This window comes from Panulirus ornatus, chromosome 31 (genome assembly GCF_036320965.1).
Source record: "Panulirus ornatus isolate Po-2019 chromosome 31, ASM3632096v1, whole genome shotgun sequence".
NCBI lineage: Eukaryota > Metazoa > Arthropoda > Malacostraca > Decapoda > Palinuridae > Panulirus > Panulirus ornatus.
Genome location: NC_092254.1, coordinates 2337778 through 2357824, shown reverse-complemented (window position 1 = coordinate 2357824; position 20047 = coordinate 2337778). Strand labels below are relative to the sequence as shown.

General features: G+C 40.3%; 2 protein-coding genes across 2 annotated transcripts in view; one reads left to right on the top strand and one right to left on the bottom strand.

The window, feature by feature from the left end:
- Positions 1-1195: 1195 nt before the first annotated feature.
- LOC139758678 (isatin hydrolase-like) lies at positions 1196-10412 on the bottom strand. Its single transcript, XM_071680269.1, has 6 exons — positions 10150-10412; positions 6323-6444; positions 4679-4820; positions 4068-4132; positions 3166-3344; positions 1196-1941 (listed from the first exon to the last, which is right to left on the bottom strand). Exons 1-6 carry the CDS (start codon positions 10347-10349, stop codon positions 1750-1752), a joined length of 900 nt encoding a protein of 299 aa, XP_071536370.1. The 5' UTR covers positions 10350-10412; the 3' UTR covers positions 1196-1749.
- A 4067-nt stretch (positions 10413-14479) lies between these two features.
- The window catches only part of Pat1 (Protein interacting with APP tail-1), a 42732-nt gene continuing 37164 nt past the window's right edge, over positions 14480-20047 (top strand). The window contains exons 1-4 of the mRNA XM_071680268.1: positions 14480-14691; positions 17652-17765; positions 18161-18265; positions 19822-19982. Of these exons, the coding sequence (XP_071536369.1) occupies positions 14551-14691; positions 17652-17765; positions 18161-18265; positions 19822-19982 (521 nt within the window). The 5' untranslated portion in view covers positions 14480-14550. The remainder of the gene's footprint in view (positions 14692-17651; positions 17766-18160; positions 18266-19821; positions 19983-20047) is intronic.

The following is a 20047-nucleotide window of genomic DNA, read 5'->3' as shown; positions in this document are numbered from 1 at the left end:
TTGGTGCACATCCAACCCAGCCATTAATTCTCCTCGGGGCTGGTACATACACGGGAAGCTGACACAAGCTGAGTTACATGTCATTTACAGCATATCCTACAATGCCATGATTAGGGTGTACAATGGCTAATCCATTCTTAAATACGGTCTTAATGCGACATGCATTCCAGGTCCCGATCCTGCAAGCCCAGAGATGTATCACATCAACATCATGAAGGTGGAATTGTCTTAATAACTATTCCGTTGGCGCGTCCTCCAGTCATGCATTACGTTTACTATTACAAACACAATGTTATAAGCCCAACATCACAACACACGCGCGGGCGTCCTCCCATCTTCCAACACAGGGATGTTGACTCCATGTCATTGAGGGTCGTGATAACAGCCTCAGCCGGTCAAGCATCTTCACTGAGACGACCACGATAACATCTGGTGGTTATCTTTGTCTCTCATGACTCAGACCCCTAGCACTGCACACGGCACCTCGCTGTCAGGCGCAGCAATGCACGCGGAACCTCATGGTCAAGCCCAACACTTGCACACGGCACCTCACGGTCAAGTCCAGCATGGCACACGGCACCTCATGGTCAATCCCAACTTGATCGTCGTTTCCTGCGTTAGCGAAGTAGCGCCAGGAATAGAAGAAGAAAGGGCACATCCATTCTCTGCCTGATATGTGCAATGCGCCAAAACCACAGCTCCCCATCTACAACCAGGCTCAACAGAACTTTCCATGTTTTACCCCGGCAGCTTCGCATGACCCACACACACACACACACACACACACACACACACATATGTAAGGTGTACGAGTAGGAAGAGAGGAAAGTGATTGGTTCCCAGTGAATGTCGGTTTGCGGAAGGGGGGGAGGGGTGATGTCTCCATGGTTGTTTAGTTTACCTATGGATGTGGTGGTTAGGGAGGTGAATGCAAGAGTTTTGGAGAGAGAGGTAAGTATGCAGTCTGTTGTAGATGAGAGCGCTTGGGAAGTGAGTCAGTTGTTGTTTGCTGACGATACAGCACTGGTGGCTGATTCGGGTGAGATTCGAACTTGACTTTAGCCGTAATTTCCAGTTCAGAATCCATTTTGCTTGAAAATAGGAGTAAATCTGATATGTTCATGTCCTAAGTTGTTGACAATCCCTCCAAAAAAATCTTCAAGAATGATGATAACTGCAGGATAATGACAGCTAATTATATTACATTATATTATATCATATAATTATGATTATACAAGATGATTCAGAACAATAACACGTTACATGACACACCAGACATGCAGTAAAACTTGACGATGTAGCTTGTGTGTTTGTGAAATATCTGTGAAGGTCAACGGAAGTGTTTATATCTATGACTGGATCGTGAGACAAAAGGGAGCAATTGAAGTCCAGGATATAATGGTAACAATGAAATTTTCACTGTTGATCTTAATTCCAGCAACAAGCATCGCCAAGACCATTTATGCTGGTGGACAGTTAGAGCTCAACGGAAGGTTTGCAGCTACTAAGGTGCTTGAGTTAGTAACAGTGGCACATCTATGTGAGGAATGGAGAGAATATTTTTTTCATTTTGCAGTACATATAAGGTTAGACTATTGTATTACTAAAACTGTTTACTTCACATTAATCAAAATCTGTTAAATGACTGAAAACAAAACCAAGAGAATATCTGTGCGTCATTTCTCTGAACCCGTCAAAATTTCAGAAGTGATTCTGTAATTCATCCTTTGTTCATCCTTGACACATGCACTAGAAGCTCTGTAGATAAACAAAGATCTGTGCCATAATGACAGACAGGAAGGATATAACAGAGACTTTCATGGTGATCTGAGTGGCAGCGCTAGTGTCGGGTAAAGATGCTAGGATACGTGCTGGAGCGCCACTACCTCCACGCAACTTCATGGGCATAACCATCACATGAAATCCTTTAGCGGGTAATTTCTGACGAAGAAAAGTGACATTTGAGAAACGAAATGGTAGAATTAGTAACATCATGAATATTTCAATCTAGAAAAGAGAAAATCAAATAATATATTTCACAAATAATAAACTGTTTACTAGAAATTCAATTCTGCATCTTATCAATTGTTTATGTAATTTCAGATGAAGGAACTAAGAATATTCTGAAATCATGTAATCTCTGATGAAGGAACCGGAATACAATTCTGCATTTATGAATTCTATTTACGTAATTTCTGATTAGGGAGAGTTACACAGGTAACAAAACAGTAGTATTATTGATATTAGGAATACTTAATTTAGATACGAACAAATTAAGTGAAGCATTTCCCAAATCATAAACCAATGACCAGGAATGTTACTCTGCATTTGCATATTCTATTTAGCCTCTGGGGAAAAGACAAGCGGCTTTGAGGCAATGCCAGTAGGATGCATCCAGAGATGTCTTGGGAAGCCACGAGGTCACACATATAATTATGGGAGGAAGTGAAGTACCAGTGGAGTACTTGCTCACGAGGACTTAGTGAGATTTTACCAGTGGGAAGGTTAGCATGAGTTATGTGCTATCAAGTGTAATGAGGGAGACAGAGAGGAAGCTAGTGTAGAGTTATTACGCATCTTTATTCAATAACCACTTTTTCTCTTCCACTATACATATTGTATGACTGTCAATCATAGGTTCAGCTGTAACTGTTTAACCATATACTAACCTTTTGAGTGTGGCGGTTCTAATTCTACGTAGATACTACACTGAATCACCGTTTCTTCTTTCTATACCCCAAGGTGTTACTGCAAATTTGAATACTCTTTATCTTGTTGAGCTGCTTTTGAACTGAGTGCTGTATATCAGTTTTGATATCCTTAATCATTTGCCATGTATAAATCCTTACACAGCTTTCCCTTATCATTTTATTATCTACAGAGTTAGAGTTAACATTTCATGACAAGTTTGATTCTCAGTCCCTTAATTCTCTTTGTAAATTGTTACTCAATTCTTTCTAGCTTTTCTCATTGATTACATGATGATCACATGATACATCAGAATTCAAGTTTGCTTTTTATGTATATACTGAAGAACATTATTAGTGCTCTGTTTACATAAACCTCATCATGTTGGACAAAGCTAAGAAGATGGACTTGAAGCTCACAGACTGTGACACCAAATATGGTTGTAAACATGACTGGAACATCGCATTAGACACTTACTTCCAAGTTGGCAACGTTTTCCATGATGAAGATGTTTGCTGAGGAGAGTTCAATATGTGCGTGGAAGTCGGTGGAGGCACCGTAGTCAATTGAGGGTGTATCCAGGCCAACACCCATCACCTGGTGACCAGTGGCTGTCTTGTACGCTGTCAGTAGCTGAGCAGCTTCCAGGGCCATGCCTGGAACACAGCGTCATACTGAGTGACATAAAAAAATGATGGAAATGTGTCTGGACATTATTCTTTAGAATTAGGACCGTGATATGCCATGAAGTATCTGAAGTGGTGGATCACCGAGAGACGTCTAGCAGGACATCCCAGATTGAACTGAGGGCATGAGGAGGTTGCTTTGAAGAAAAGGGAAGACACTGGAAGACGGCGAATAAAATAGAAAGACAACAATAATAAGAACAAGTAGAGAAAATTGGCTGGGAGGCTGGCGAGGGACCGGCATTGAGTAGAGATGGTGTCTGGTGAAACAGGTGATTAGAATCACCTCCTCCTGGGCACCTACCTATATATCAGTGATAAATTCGAGAAGACTGATCCCACAGTGGCTTACTGCATTGTGGAGGAACGTGAAATAAAGAGATGAGTTTACTTATGGGAATATGTTTATGGTAATTGCACTGCACCCTAAAGATGAAAAAATCCATGGATTTCAAGGAATGAAGTCAGATATCAACAAAATACAGGTGTTCACCCTCCCTTTGAGGCTGGTCGATAAATGGATACCTGGTTCAAGCTGGGGTGTAATGACTATATGTGATCACCAGTAACACACAAATGGTAATCACACATGCTCTCACAAACAAGCGTTTGCGTCATTTATAAAAACATCTTTTCATCTATTGCTTCACAATCTAGATCATTTTCTTCATAAAGCTGAGACAAACAGCTTACCTGGAAAATTCAAATTACTCGTGTCATTGTTGGATATCCCGAAGTATGCCGTGGTGTTCCCATATCTGAAAATGGGTAAATTCCTCTTGTGAAAAGATGAACAATCATGACCATCTATATCTATCTTCCCCTGGTATAACTATCTAATCTTCCTGTAGTATCTATATCTATCTTCCTCCGGTATCTATATCTATCGTCCCCTGGTATTTATCGTCCCCTGGTATGAAAAAATTTCCTTCATGCATGACGGACGACCCATCCTCATCCTCACTCACTCCGAAATCTTGGTGATTCACTAACCTCCTCCTCGTAACCTATTGTAGAATCTCAGGTCATTCATGTGAACCAGAATCATCGAGTACTTAACGAGTGTATTGGTATTTCAGATACTGGTTTTCAGTCAGACAATTCAGAGGTCAAGGGATGTTCCTTGTATTGACTGCTATCCTCAAGTAAATTTACTTCAGTTGGTCATCCTATCATTGGAGAAGACATGGCTACACACAGTTCCTCCACAGAGATCTTCAGCCTTCACTTCCACTATAGGGACAGCAATTTCCCCCTGAAATCCCTGCTCTTCCTTAAGACTTTCAAGACATGGAAGTATTCACTTGCTGCTCCAGCCAGTGCGCAGAAACACAATGACGCCATCGGGTAACTCGCCGTGTTCGTCTATCCAAGCCATGATGTCATCACCAGTCACCTGGGCTAGTGAATCCTTCGCCACTTTATGCTGGATGTCGATCACCACGCCTGTCCATGGAAGAATTTTGGTTAACATAAACGTTACATCTTTGCCCAAAGAAATATTACAATAGTATCTTCCTAAATAGGTTCTAAAAATCCAAATAACTCTACCTCATTGTACCACTGGTATGTTAAACACTGTACCCTTCAGCAAATCATACAACCCTATCAAGCATAAATGAGACCCAACTTACATGAATCTCTAATCATATTAGAAATGTAATTCTAAGGTCATTAATATCTTACTTTTACATTTACTCAATACACTAATCATTAATTAATCACTCAAGGTATGAATCATCCCACATACCGTAAGTGCAGCAGGTATGTGTTTGCGTAACGGGGAAAGGGTGAACATTCTGTGCAAAAAAGTGCGAATCATTGTGACGTTATCTGGCAACGTTGACAGTAATGGTCTGGTCTCAATTTTGGCAGGAAGTTTGTGTGTGTAGGCCTTGATGGCGGGAGTCAGTGTGGTGCTGTGATGATGAGGAAATGATGATGCGAGGAAGATCAATGGCACCCCTTAAGGCTCTCCCAGTTAGTGTGGAAGGTGCTCCTCTCTGGTGTGAAATGAGGCACCTCACCAGACACAGCAGCAGTCAAAACTGTATCTTCGTATCTATGTGAGGCTATCCAATATGCCCAGAGGGGGAAAGGAACATGGCGGAATGGTTCACCCATTGGAAGACGACCTCAACTGCAACAGCCAACAGTTGGGTTGAAACCTGGAGTGTGATAGTCCCTGCCTTTCTCTGTGGGCTGATTGTAACCATAATGTTGTTGTGGGAGTTGTTGTAGACCGCCATTCTAACGCTTAGACGGAATTGATATTTTCACATAGATGCAAGTATAAACCTGCTTCAGTTACTGGTAGCTTCTCTTTCTTCCCGTAGCTCACAATGCTGCCAGCACTGTTGACACGATGTCCCCGAGGTTGCATTTGATCCATCAAATTCAACTTCTCCTAAACCTAAGCCTACCACACGTGTATATTGGTGTCCTTCATGAACAATGAACGTAAGACAATTCCATACTCGTGGCACAGAAGCAAATTCTTCACGAAATAATGTTGGTTGAAAATGGCGTCAGAGATTTTTTTTTCTTACTTATGATGCCCTGAAAACTTGACTATTCTAATTTGGATCCTTTAAGACAAAGTTAATGCAACATGAGAAAGTTAATTTAGCACACATATCTTGTACCATCAGGAGTGATTCTATTGATATTCAAGTACTGGAATGTTTCATGTCAGGTGCAAAGAACCCTAAAACAAAATTGGATTGAGTGTCAATCTGTGTAATGACCTTATCCCAACAGGTACATGAAATTGGAGAGAGCGCGCTTGTGTGTGTGTGTGTGTGTGTGTGTGTGTGTGTGTGTGTGTGTGTGTGTGTGTACTGATCTAGGTCCATCATGTGCATAGCAAAACTGGAGGGTGCAGTCCCTAGGGATATTGACCTGAGCCAATCTGGTGTCAAAGATAACTGTGTCTATGTTTTACTGACCTGGTCCCATTAGGTGAGAAACTGGTATCTGTTCTACGCTCCACTTGCCTTCACTAAAGTGGGATGGTGCGTCTAAGTGGGTGCTAGTATGCTCACTCATACAAAAGTTGTAAGACTCATACCTGAGGACCAGAGTGAGTGTTTGGTAATACATGAGGACCAGATGAGTATTTGGTAACATAAAAAAATAGTGTAACTAGGAGTCACACTGAAGGAAATAAAGAGCTTGCTCAAGCTACGCAGCGCCTGAAAATTAGTACAATGTCATTAGGGTTATTACATAGATTTTTACTTGGCTCAACCAATAGGAGGCGAATGGCTTCTAGGGCAAAGTGAGAAACAGCAATGCCAGGAGAAGGGGATCATTGCCAGGATACTATGTGTAGGGAAGGGTGGTGGGGGTCAGAGTGACCAATTCTCAAGGTAAGACAATTATGCTACAGAAAGAGGACTGTAACCTAAGACATGCACATGATAAAGAGACCAAGAGAACGCAACACAGTCGTCAAAATCTTTGATTTGCCAGTTGCGACAATGATCAACGTCAGTCTTGGGTCTTAATAAAGGGAGGGTTTTAGGTTGAGACCTTGACCGCTGGACCAAATATTGTTTTTTGGGTAATCAAAAAGGATAAACATTGCCATGGTTGTAAGAATATTACTAATGATATAGAATCCCCTTTGAGAAGAGGAATACATCTTCTGTAAATATTTTTTTCATAGAAAACTAAAGTTATTTCACCCTAGTCCTGGGCTTCTGCTCGGAAATTTTTCCCATAATTGAAATTGATATCAACCTTCCCATCAGATGAGAGGTTTGTTACTTTATCCCTATGAAAGGGTGAACCCCAAAAAGTGACTGTAGGGGAAAGTGTGGTGTTTTGATGCAGTAACTTGGAAATTTGGAGTCTTTTCTGAACAAGTCAAATATTGTATTGGAAATCAATGGAAAAGTGAAATAAAAGACTGTACAATTATTATGAATTTTCAACCATTAGAATATACCTTAGATATGCTCACTTGCTATCTGCTGTCTATATAAAGATGCAAGTCCCGAGGCCCTTGAGAGAAAGTTAAGTGCATGGCAAGGATCGTGAGAAACAAGTTAGAAGCTATATCAAAAATGCATCAAACATACGACACAGTGAACCTCTTCAGTCTGCTGAGAACAATTGTCATGTAATTGGAGACACTTTAAATGTCTAGGTGATCTGGTCATGATTACTGTATGATGACAATCGATATGGTAATACATTACGAATCTCCTTGTTGTACAGTGAGTGTTGCTGAACGTGATGCATTCACGGGCCAACCAGGGTTGGACAGATGAGTTCTAATCCTGGTTGCGGCAGTCAGTCCACAGTCAACCCAGCTATTCATCCTCCCCTTAGGTCGAAGAAAGCAGCGAGGAGAAAAAAAAGATTCATCGGAGATGCCGCAACGGATTTCAGAAAATGATCTTGTAATCGTGTGTGTGTTTCAGAATCTTAGTACTCTTTCTGTAAATGAAAAAAAGAAAAAGAAAAAAGAGAAGACTTGCACGGGAAGCAGCTTAACAAAATGACTGTTCCCAGTAGCACCACAGCATGTGACCGTCTCCACTCCTGCGTATGTGTCGACCAAGAAGGGGCCAGGTACCCAGTGCTTACTTTTGTGTTAAGGTGTTTTAATTGAAGCTCTACAGAAATACTTTTTCCCCAGTTCGTAAATGGAACTAAGGAGGTTCAAGTCGCATGGCACACATTCCGTAGTTTTCGAGACCAGCTTACCAAAGCCTTGCATTCCGCTCACAACAAATTAGTTTATTGTCATCGGTAAGCACAGTGGGGAGAGGCATCGTACAGGCTGGGGAGAGGCATCATACAGGCTGGGGGGAGGCATCATACAAGCTGGGGAGAGGCCTCATACAGGCGGTGGTACCAACATTACTTACCGCCACAGCCACACATCTCCTCAGTCAGCCAGATCACCTTGCAATACACCCATAATTAGAAATACTGCGGACCCCAACAAAAATGTTCTGTTCTTTTGATTTCTTCCCAGAGAGAGAGAGAGAGAGAGAGAGAGAGAGAGGAAGCTTGCAAGGAATTTCCTTTGACACAGTCCAGGAAGTTCAAGCCAAGCTCTGTGGTCCAGGATGTGAGAAACAATGGTGACGTGAAGTCACCGTAAAACTGGTTCTGGAACTGGCGCACCACGTCAGGGACTCGTGATTAGAATTCAATTCATCACACGATACTCTAGTATAGCACAGCAAGTATTACATTGTAGCTAACTCGGCCACTGGTCAGAGAAACGAGAAAAGTGTATTATTCAAAAACATACAACACAGTTGATAAGATATTCATCACATGGGAAACACGATTCCGTCCTCTTACGCAATACTCCCATCCACCGGATCACACACACACACACACACGCACACACACACACACACACACACACACACACACACACACACACACACACACACACACCTGATGCAAGCTCCACCATTATTGTACAGCGGACATCCTAGGAACCTTTTGGGAGTGGGGACAACGCACGATAGCAATGGCCAAATATGATACCGATAGGATAGCCAGAGAGAGGCACCATGCAACGTATAGTGAAGGAAAACTGCAGAGAGATAATGCCAAAGTTAATGAGACAAAAGGTTTAATGGGAGCCGTGCCCTATGCATACTGACTGATTTGAGCCTATGTCCAGGGCAAATCTATTGTGCACCCCACACTCATCGTGTGAGCGGTGCACAAAAGGATTACAGGCCTAACAAAGGGTTTTTACTCAGACCCTAGTGGGTTCAGTTTACATTCATAAGATGTTAGAATTCGTATTTCATAGTTCCATATGTTACGTTTTACCGACTAGACGCAAAAAGTGGATACAAACTTAAAATTTCAAGTATCTTCAATAAGGTGTTGTGACATTTCCTCCAAGCATAGGCGAACCCAGACCCCTGCAGATGTGAGGCAGCTGCTCACATGTTACGTCGGCATTACAAGGGTGTTTTGAAATTGAACGGACACAAATGATGCTTAGAAAAAGCGGTAGGGAAAAGTAACGTTTTAGAAATGTTACGTTTTGCAAGGTGACTGCATCCCCGATACGAAATGCTGCACATGCCCGAATGGAGAGAAATATGATCAGTACGAGAAAGGAAACAAGTCTTTATGGGAGTAGGGGAAAAAAAGCGAATTGAAATATGTACAGTGGAATAAGGAGCATAAGAGTGAATAGAATTAGAAATAAAATGGATATAATTCATGGAGAGAAAAGGAGAGTAGGTGATACGATAAAGCCCTGAGGTACACCCATTTTGACAGGCTAAGCGGTGGAGGGGGTGGGGGGGGTCACTCTATCGGCTAGAAGTGGATGGAACGGTTGGATAAGAAGCTGTGATCAGATAGGAGAAGAGGAGGAAAGGCTGAATTACAGTTGTTAGATATTCATATGGTTAACAATATTGATCTGGACGTTCATATATGAAAATGAAAGGCTTTACTGTAGTGCTTTTGGTCGGCTGGATATTGTTCTTCTTAACGGTTCATAATCTACAGTCATTCATCGTTCACATCATATAGGACCTTTGCTGTTTACGTGCATATGCATCACAATGGAAAAATATTTACACGTAAATATCTTATTGGTGGTAATTCTGATGATATATACTAATTTTCTCCAAAAGCGGACACTTTCATAGAGATCGGGATGTCTCGTCACTATGTAAAACAAACGTACTGACGATCCACAGCGGTAATACAGAGCTACATTTCGCTGTAATAATATATAGTCTAACAAGACACAGCAAATACAAACGGAACTTACCAGTATCCCCTGGAAGTGTAGCCTTTTCTTATAGTCTTTCGGGAGAAAGGAATATCGTTCACCCAGTGAGCGGACTTTTCGTGCACATCGTAACTCAAATCCAGATGATAATCGCCAAAACATTGAGGCACATGAACAACTAGGATGCAGAACAACAAAACCTGAATGCTGAACATATTTGGGTGTGAGAGGGAAGACATGTAACTCTGAAGAATGAAAGTTGGCTACTGCATTCCGGTAAAACCTTCCCAAGGAGTCTAGGTACACGATCAAAACCACCAGCCAGAGTTGCCAACTAAGAATTTCCGATGTAGCAAAACTTTCTAAAATGACAGCGAAAAAATACTCTGAATTATTTCTGATCTTTGACGTGCCAAATTATTAATAACAGGTACGACTGACTGCTTTAACACTAAAACGCTCACAGTTATTCCAGATCTGCTAATCGCCAAGCCACATTTCGTAGTCCTCTTTGTCCTTGAGTGATGATGGTCATGTGAAGGTCATGGTTCCTTTGTGGTTGCCATGACTTGTTTGCTTCCGGTGATATAATGTTTTTCAGTACTCCTTTAGGCAGTTTATGATCACAACAGCATTTTCCATTTCTTCCCATTTCAAAGTGAGTCTTAAGTTCAATCCAGTGCTGAAGTATTCAGTCTTAAGTTCAACCCAATGCTGCAGTATTCAGTCTTAAGTTCAACCCAATGCTGCAGTATTCAGTCTTAAGTTCAACCCAATGCTGCAGTATTCAGTCTTAAGTTCAACCCAATGCTGCAGTATTCAGTCTTAAGTTCAACCCAGCGCTGCTGATTCAGTTGGGAGCCATCGAGTCTGGCTTAAGTGTACATTTCAGCGGCGCTTGACTTATCATTGATCAAAGTAAAGATTTCCTTGAACCTTGCTTGGTGAATGGCAGAGTGAGGGAACTAGTCATAGGTCTTTCTGATCATAAAATCCAGGTTCCTCGGGAAACATTTTGCTGCAGCATGAGATACAGCTGGCTGTACCGAATGACCCACGCCTGATCAGGATCAAAGTGGAACTTCTAACGTGAGTTAGCATACACTCTACTATTAACATCCTCATCACAGAAGTATTGTTGGAGGTTACTCCAACAACATTTTGTAACTAGAATAGGAGGATCCCGCGGAAAACACCCAAACTGAACCTACTAAAAAAGATTTCGAACATGTTCATTTCGATGGAATATAAGATTTCCTTTAAAAACTCATTATAAGAAGTATTTTTCACGCTGGATACAAATCTGGTGTTAAGATATCGTTAGTCATCTTTATGACATTCAATTAAGCTGTTTAATGAAGTGAATTTCAAAATATTTTCTGCTCCTTTACATCGTATTTACTGGGTATGTATCGGCGACTGAGAGCATTATGATATATTTTCCATGATTGTTTCAAGTACAGAAGTGTTTGAATATCTTATCTTTCAGTTTTGAAACAAAAAATATTTGAGTTAAAAATACCCCTAACTATTCAGGGGCGTATCTAGGGTAAATTGCGCCTATGGCAAGCACTGAAATCGCGCCCATGGCTTGATTAGAAATGTATATCCAGTGGATGTATCTAAATATATAGAGTGTAATTATAATTTGTTGAAGAGTTAGGCTAAACTCAAATTTATAGAAACTCTTAAAGACTTAAAGTTAGAGACTTATTTGATCAAAATTATAACGTAGAACCGGTAATGCAACTGATAGTAGCAAAATATAACTATAGTTGAAAAGTAGGCGAGTTTCTCTTTTATTCCACAAAATCAAAGCGTTAAAGATGTCAATCGGGTAACGTTGGTCAAAAGACAAGCCTGTTGAGTGGCGCCCCCCTTCAAGGACGCCCAGGTAACCTGCCCTACCTGCCATACCTTAGATACACCACAGGGAGTGGGGTGAGTGTTGTGAAAGATTGTTGATTATGTTTGATGATAGAGTGGCAGATGTAGCAGAGAGCCTTTGGGTTGGGATGGTGTTCGAAGTGAAAGAAAAAATGGCGAGTGGTTTGTAGAAGACAGAAGCGGTGGTGAAATCCTTGTGGATGATGAAGTGTGGCCATTCGGCTGGAGTGGGTGGTATTGCAGGCGAATTCATTAATAAAGGGGGTGACTGTGGTGTTGACTGGTTGGTAATGATTTCCTTTGTATGTATGGATGATGGTGAGGTGCCTGAGAAGTGGCGGAACACATGCATAGTGCCGTCCAAAGGCAAGGGGAGTAGGTGGGTGGGCTATGGCGAGTGTTCAAATTGAAAAAAGTATAAGTTTCTTGAATATACGTGGTAAGTTGTGCGAGAGGGTCGTGACGAGAAGCTAATGTAACGAACAACCACAGATTGATAGTTGGCTTTGGTCGACCTTTGATATCATTGTTTCATTGGTATGGTCAAGGAAGCCAGCCCGTGCTATGTAAGCCACAGCCAGGCAGCTGGTTTGTACGCTCTCCCTTATCGCCTTACATTTTGCTGTTGGTTATTTAATACAGAGTTGAAGTTTCTATCGATTCTTTTGATACGATCTGACACCACAAGGGAACTGGCTGAGAGCGTAGAGGAATGCACAGTGCATCGGTTCATGTTAGGGGAAAATGAGGTGTCGACACTGACAGTGTCTCTCCTCTCATGATCCGGTAAACATGGGCGTTCTTCCTCTTGTTTACTTTCTTTGTTTTTATGATCAATTCCTTGGAAATTGATAACTAAATCAAACATTTGAACATTTCGTCAGCATATTTTTTGTGTTGAATTCCTGGAAACTTATACCGAGACAACGAAAATAAAGCATTACGTCTCACGAACGTAGATCTGTGTACCTGAGCTGGCTGGCAAGCATTTGTTTTTTACACCATTGTAAAAGAAATACGTTGATCTGCTTTCATCGGCAGGACGGTAATCACATCCAAGAAATTGATTTTGGGGTGTCATTTTTCCCTTTATAAACCTACGAATATTCCTTCCTTCACTTAGCATGATATCTTTTACGGGAAGCACACGCTCTTTTCTAGTTGAACTTAACTGTTTCAAGTTGGTATGTGATCGGTAGTCGAAGCATAGTAATCGCTTTATTCAGCTCACAGTCACACAGTCAGAGGCAACACGTGTGTGTGTTTAATAAATGAATTGATAAGTAACGCATTATTGGATATAAGCAACCAAGGCAGCCATTCGGCTGGAAATGCACAGCTGAGGTGTGACAGATGTTACAGAAGTGGGAGGTCATGACAGTACTGGGAGGTCATGACAGTAATTAATCATAGATGAGCTTTTAGTAGTTGTACTCAATTGGTGTCTTGCGTTAAACTGTGTCAACGTCATCTTGATGATCACTTTCTGCTAGGATTATATATCAAAAAGCTGGGTCAAAATTTATTTCCTTCATCCACTATTCTGATTTCTATGAAAGAACTTCTCTATATTATCTATAACATGTTTCTTCTTTGCTTACATGTTGTGTCCTCTGTTTCATGTTTGCCCTCTTGAATAACTGTTCACAATTGACATCATCAGAACTGCTAATAAACATAAGTTTCTGATCATGTTATCCCTTACTCTTCTCTCTTCCATGGTGGACACATTTATTACCTCTAATCTCTCATTGTAAGTCGTGTCTCTAATTTCTGATTACATATTTCGTCCTTTCCTCTATATCTTTATATGATTCTTTTTGCTTAAGTAAGGTGACTAAACTCGAGTAGTGTACGTTATTCTAAATTTGGCGTTGTGTATCTTGTGGATAGTTTGCTTAACACTTCCTCTTCCAGGCAATTAAAAGCGATTCTGATATTTGACAGCGGAAATTTTTGTCTCCTTTACAATTCCCTTAAGGTGGGATTCCATTGACAGAATAAAAGCAACATATGGACTTCCAAGTCCCACTCCCACACACAGATCCCTACCTCAACCGTCCTGGACATGCCAACATTCCATCATCGTATCCACACCTCTCTTTCCCCACAAATAAACTACCTTTTTCCAGTATATGTGTAAGAGGTCGAAAAATATGCTACGTTTGTGATGAATAATGTATGATGTCTTGAGATCTGATGAAGAATATGTCGAGTACCATAGATCTTAGACCTGTAAATTGATGATACATTACCTATGAATTTTAGATGAACTGACATTAAGTTTCCCCTACAGTTTGCATTCCAGAATTTCGTTTTCTATGATACCAACAATCATTTGTGCAATTGTCATATTCTTGACATGATATATATAAGCAGTTAATACCCACAGTATCATCGACATAAATATAAATCGAGGTAGCAAAATATGAAGGCAATTTAAGCAACGTCAGATGGTTAAAATTTGGTCAGTTCGAGTTGTGAGCGCCAGATGTCTCTTTGTTGACATTGATCAGCTGTGAGGAGGACCAATGCTCGTCCTCAGGAGCCACAATGGCCTGTGCTTCTATGCTCAAGTGGTTTCCTGGGACGCTGTATAACTCAGCTCTAAACGTGGTGGTTCTCCAGTACAAACATGTGAGCCAGGAGTTACGGATCTTCCCGCCCTCGGTCCAGTTTGATGTGCTTTATAAGGTGGGTCTCCTGGATTTCGGGCTTGTCATATCTTTCCCGTGCGCAGCAGGATTCTAGGAAGCAATTCACGTCACATGGCTCTTGACAACAAAGTAGGATAAAAAATATGTGTTATAGACATGATTACAGGTTTCCGTAAGGGAAGAATGTGTTGTTGCAATTTCCCAAGGCCGAGCGACAGGTTCCCATTACTCCAGCTCGTTCCTCATTGTTACTCCCAGAATGAGAACGACACTTATCCTCCCATTATTTTCTTTTCATACTTGACTTACTCCAGTGAAGAAGCAAGTAGTATATGTAGGTAATATATATCATGACATTAAAAAGCCTAGGAAATTGCAGTTATAATAAGACAGGTTGGTTCGCAAAGGTTCAAGAGTTGAGCACAAGCCATGGACTCATTCATCCATTAATAAATAGTGACATTGTAAGAGTTAGCTTTGTAATTTATGACAATCCTCATTTTTCATTTTCAAAGGGATAGTGATTAAACACTATGACCGATTCTTTTCTTGTTGGCTTTGTGTAGCTAGTCGTTGATTCTGAAGTCTGTTTTATTAAAGATTTAGAATAAGTATGAATAAGCAGACTACATCTGGTAAAGCTGGATAGTATACTTAAGGGAAGTGGGAATAGAGACTGTTTGTGATTTGTGTGATGGTTATTTTGCTAAAAAGAATTGACGTACTTGTTATGTTGTAGTACTGGTAGGTTATGAACTAATATGCTGATATTGTGTATTTAAAAAATTACCAGTCTAGGCTACACCCTGAAACAGGACTTGGATATAGAGTGATAATCTTCCACAAATGTAGTGTGTTGTTTCGTGAATAGAGTACTTGCCACGGAGTGTGATTTGGAGCACATTAGACATATTATATAATATTGGTGAAGGTTGTATATATCAGGGAAAATTTGGTGTTGATTAATGTAAATAGGGCTTAATGTCTTCTAAAATTCAACAAAACCTTTGAGAACTTCACCTAACCTACCCCTGCAGCTGAGATTTAGACCAAAATTGAATAAGTGCTGGCAGATGAATTGACTTTCTAGATTTATCTCTTTTAAAGCATGTTTTTATGCTGAATTCACTGGACATCATTATTTTTAGGATAGGTTAGTGTTTTTTTAATTTTCCGATGGTTTGCCGGCAGGTATTTGATGTTTACTGAGATGTATGATACAAATATACCAATATTAATTAGATGAGCTGCTTGGGACTGTTTGGAATGGCTGCTTGTGGGGAGGATGAACAGTGGTGCTAATGTGTGGGTGAAGTGTGTGGCTTGGGGAAAGTGGGATGTGGGATTTTGAGGTTTCTGAGTTGTGGGATCAGGAAGTTGCTAGTGAAAGAGATATGAGATGTGTATGGGTGACTGGGAGATGTACAAGAGAGAGCAGGAGGAAGTCAAGAGGATATCGTTGGGGCTGAAAAATAAGGCACTTTAGAGGTTGGGTGAGAGGAATGGTAAACTTCAAGGATACAAGAATATGTTTTGGAAGGAGGTGAATTGCATAAGGGGAACAAGGGAACAAATGGGGCTATCACTGGGGGGAGCAGATGGGAAATTGGTAACAGTCAAGGAAGAGGTAAAGATGAAATGATGTCAAGTGTGTTAGATTATAGGGTGGCAGATATATGATGTTTGGGACATGGAAGTATACAGAGTAAGTCATAGTGCATAGTTTGGGGTAAAGAGAAGGTGGTGAAAACCTTGCATGAGATGAAATGTAGCACGACAGCAGGAGTGGATGGGACTGCAGTTGAATTATTCCTAAAGTAATTGTGTCGTGGGCTCTGAAGACAAAAGAATGGAAGAGGGTAAATGTGCTGGAAGTGAAAGTTAGAGAACTATATGTGGTGTGACTGAATTAGAAATGTTAGTGTATGAGAGAGGTGTGGTAGAAAGCTAAGCATGATTGAGGGAGTTGGCAAGTTGTGATGAAATGGTCTGGACATATGAAGAGGTTGTGTGAAGAGCAATTGACTAAAAAAAGAATCTCTAAGTATTGAGGCCATGACCTGCAGGAGGATGAAAGAAACCTGCATGGGATAGAATGAATTGGAATGGTGTAGCATACAGGGGTTAAGATGTTGTCAGTGGTTTGAACCAGGGTCTGTGAAGCGGTTAGGGGAAACCACAGAAAGGTTACTGGGGCTGCAGTATACATGACAGCTAGAATGGCTTGGTGAAAATCATGCTGTTTTCTGTCTCTTTGTGTCTCTACTATGCAATGTGGGTAATAGCAAACTAGTATGAAATAAATATGGTTGTGTGTGTGTGTGTGTGTGTGTGTGTGTGTATGTGTGTGTGTATTGTTATGCTTCAAGTGAAGATGTACCTTTGGCAGTGTTGTTTCATTGTCAGTGGAACTTTCGCTCCAGAGGAATGCATCACTTCCTTCTGATTGGTTTGAACCAGGGTCTGTGAAGCGGTTAGGGGAAACCACAGAAAGGTTACTGGGGCTGCAGTATACATGACAGCTAGAATGGCTTGGTGAAAATCATGCTGTTTTCTGTCTCTTTGTGTCTCTACTATGCAATGTGGGTAATAGCAAACTAGTATGAAATAAATATGGTTGTGTGTGTGTCTGTGTGTGTGTGTGTGTGTGTGTGTATTGTTATGCTTCAAGTGAAGATGTACCTTTGGCAGTGTTGTTTCATTGTCAGTGGAACTTTCGCTCCAGAGGAATGCATCACATCCTTCTGATTGGAATTTATCCTTGAAGTTGGAGCCCCCTCGTAAAGACATTTCAGGGCAGTATGATTAGAACTATTTGTAAAGTAGCTATATATATGTTTGGTATGGTTGCAATGTTTTATTGTGCTTTCATCTCTGCGGTATGGTTTAGTATCTGTCAGTAGACTAGCAGTCACGTTTTGGAAAGTCTGTATAGGTATTGATCATGCTCTTAATCAATTCTTTCAAGGTATGCTTCTAAATAAGTTTTTTCTACAGCTCTATAAATATGGATGCTTGGCCGAGCTACGTGGAGAGTTGTGTGACCTGGATGTGCTCACACGGATGCTTAAAGTTGTGGATAAGAGGCACCTTCTGCACCACTGCTTTCAAGTACGCCATAAAATTCATAATGCAGTTTCAAAAGCACTTTCAAATTACTAGACTCAAAATTATTTGTAACACTATGGGGTTAAAGGGCCCAGGGAACCAAGAATTTGTGGTTCCATGATATTAGCTTAAAACTCGCATTCTGATCATCACCAGCGTTAATCTTACTTGATATAAAAACTTTTCATTAACTCGAAATCAGTAAATGCTAGAAATTTTTGACAGTGACCCTGAGAACAATAAGTATGTAAATGTAAGCAAGAATAAATTTGAAAGAGAGAGAGAAGACATTATTCATGGTGATGTTTTATTGTATGTAAGCTAACTGATCTACTGGTAAGTTAAAAAAAATCACGTCATAGTGATTGATTGATAACGTTACTCAATTTTGCCATTAGGCCTTGATGGATCAGGCACTGGGGGATCACAGTACCAAAATATCGTCAACATTATCCCAAGCTTATGTTGAGAGATGTAAACAAGACTCAACCTTAGACCATCAGGTAAGCTAAGGATTATTCAAAGCTCACAAATAGGTTTTTCTTGATTCCACTTCCTCGGTATTTCGGAAGTTTACACTGAGTTCATGAAATCTTTATAGTTCCCAAACTCCTGTTTGCAATGATAATCTGTTCTCTCTGGATTCATGCTCTCATTAGGTTGTAGTAAAAGTCTTTAGGTCCTCTCTGGGGAGGTCATACTATGTTTAGCATAATTACAGGATCTTGGTAAATTGTATATCACATGTAGAGTCAAATATCCAGATGAAGATCTTGCCTTGCAGTCACCAGGATTTGTTTGGATGTGTACAAGTCTGATTGAATCTGAGTTTAGCACGATTTACTATTCAGACCGGAAATTATTAAGATAGCCTTGGATTGCTAGTTGATGTTGATTATGACTTATTTTTGAATGAAATATTTCAAAAGATGATTAATATTCATGAGAACAATAATCTTTTATCCACAGGTGTTTTTGTGAATAAACATTTTTATTTTAGATTTGATACTCTAAATGTAAAATTATAGGCCCTTAGAATTGATAAAACTTCTATTCGATATATGATATGACACCTCTCCAAAAACATTTCTGAAGAATGGTCCCAGTGGTCTGGAGAATATATGAAGAAGGTCTGGATTTTGATTTAGTAATAATTGTATGAGTGTTGAGTGAAGCAGCATGACTCTTCATAGCATCTCTCTAGTCAGACTTAACTGTTTTACCATACAGCTGATGATTCACTTACATCAAAGGCGTGTCTGCATGGATGTTAACTTTTTTTTTTATATTTAAAACATTGATATGTACCCATGTTTGAAATATGAAAGGTATGATGTCCCCATACTAAAGAGCCATCCCCGCTAGGCTTCCTTTATGGGTATATTAAACACTCCCTTTGTGAAATTTCCCTTAGGAAAACAGGGATGATAGATGATAATGCTTATGTAGGAAGCAGGTTTTGGCAGACAGTACTTTTCATTGCCTTTAGTAGGATGTCATGGTTTGAATTAAGAATGGGTCTCAGCACATTCATGATTGGATTTGGAAAGCTTCCCATGTTTGCATACCAAGAATGTAAGTTTGGGAACTCATAATTGGAGTAGTGTGTTCTTACTTAAGTAAATTAGGAAGGAAATAGTAGAAAATGAATGGATTTTGTAAATTCCTGAGATATGATATTAGAAGCTGGTGATTTGCATCATGAATAAAATCATCTTGTTGGGAAGTGTTAAATCTTTACTGAGCAGTGAACTTCCTTTCATACATTGTTTTGAAACATCTTATCATTTTAAACAGGAACATGTGACTTGAGTATCAGACTCTTGTGTCCACTTCCAGCATAAAAGGAAAAACAAGTGGATGGTGGAAATAGTACAAAATTTTTGAAGATCTTCCTTCACAGAATTTTGCATGATTGTCCTCCATTATAAAGAATTTTGTTGCAGTTGTGTTATTTTTATTGTATGTTCAGGATGAATATTTGATTATGTGAAATTGAAGAAAGCATGTTGCATAGATAATAAGTAGATTGTATCTGATGATATCTTTATTTTTCCAGCTAGTAGACAACTTAGTGTTGCAGGGCTTGGCTGTCTCAGCATTCCTTGCTGAGGCTGGCTGGCTTCCTGATGCTGAGAACATCTTGACCTCCTGCCAGGCTCTCCTTGCTGAGTCCACTGAGCCACAACAAATGACTCGGGCTCTAGAGTGCTGCCACAGGTGTGGATTCTTGTGTGTTGTAATTAAGGTACTGGAAAAGGGAATGAATGATGGGTGGAGGGAGT

Bases quoted from the DNA above. Each gene is read 5' to 3' on its own strand.
- LOC139758678 (XM_071680269.1), bottom strand. From the start codon at position 10,349: ATGTCTTCCCTCTCACACCCAAATATGTTCAGCATTCAGGTTTTGTTG. The intron at 4,821-6,322 runs GTCAGTAAAACA...TTCCATGGACAG, and splicing joins TTCTCACCTAATGGGACCAG to GCGTGGTGATCGACATCCAG. The intron at 3,345-4,067 runs GTAAGCTGTTTG...GCTGTGTTCCAG, and splicing joins GAGTAATTTGAATTTTCCAG to GCATGGCCCTGGAAGCTGCT.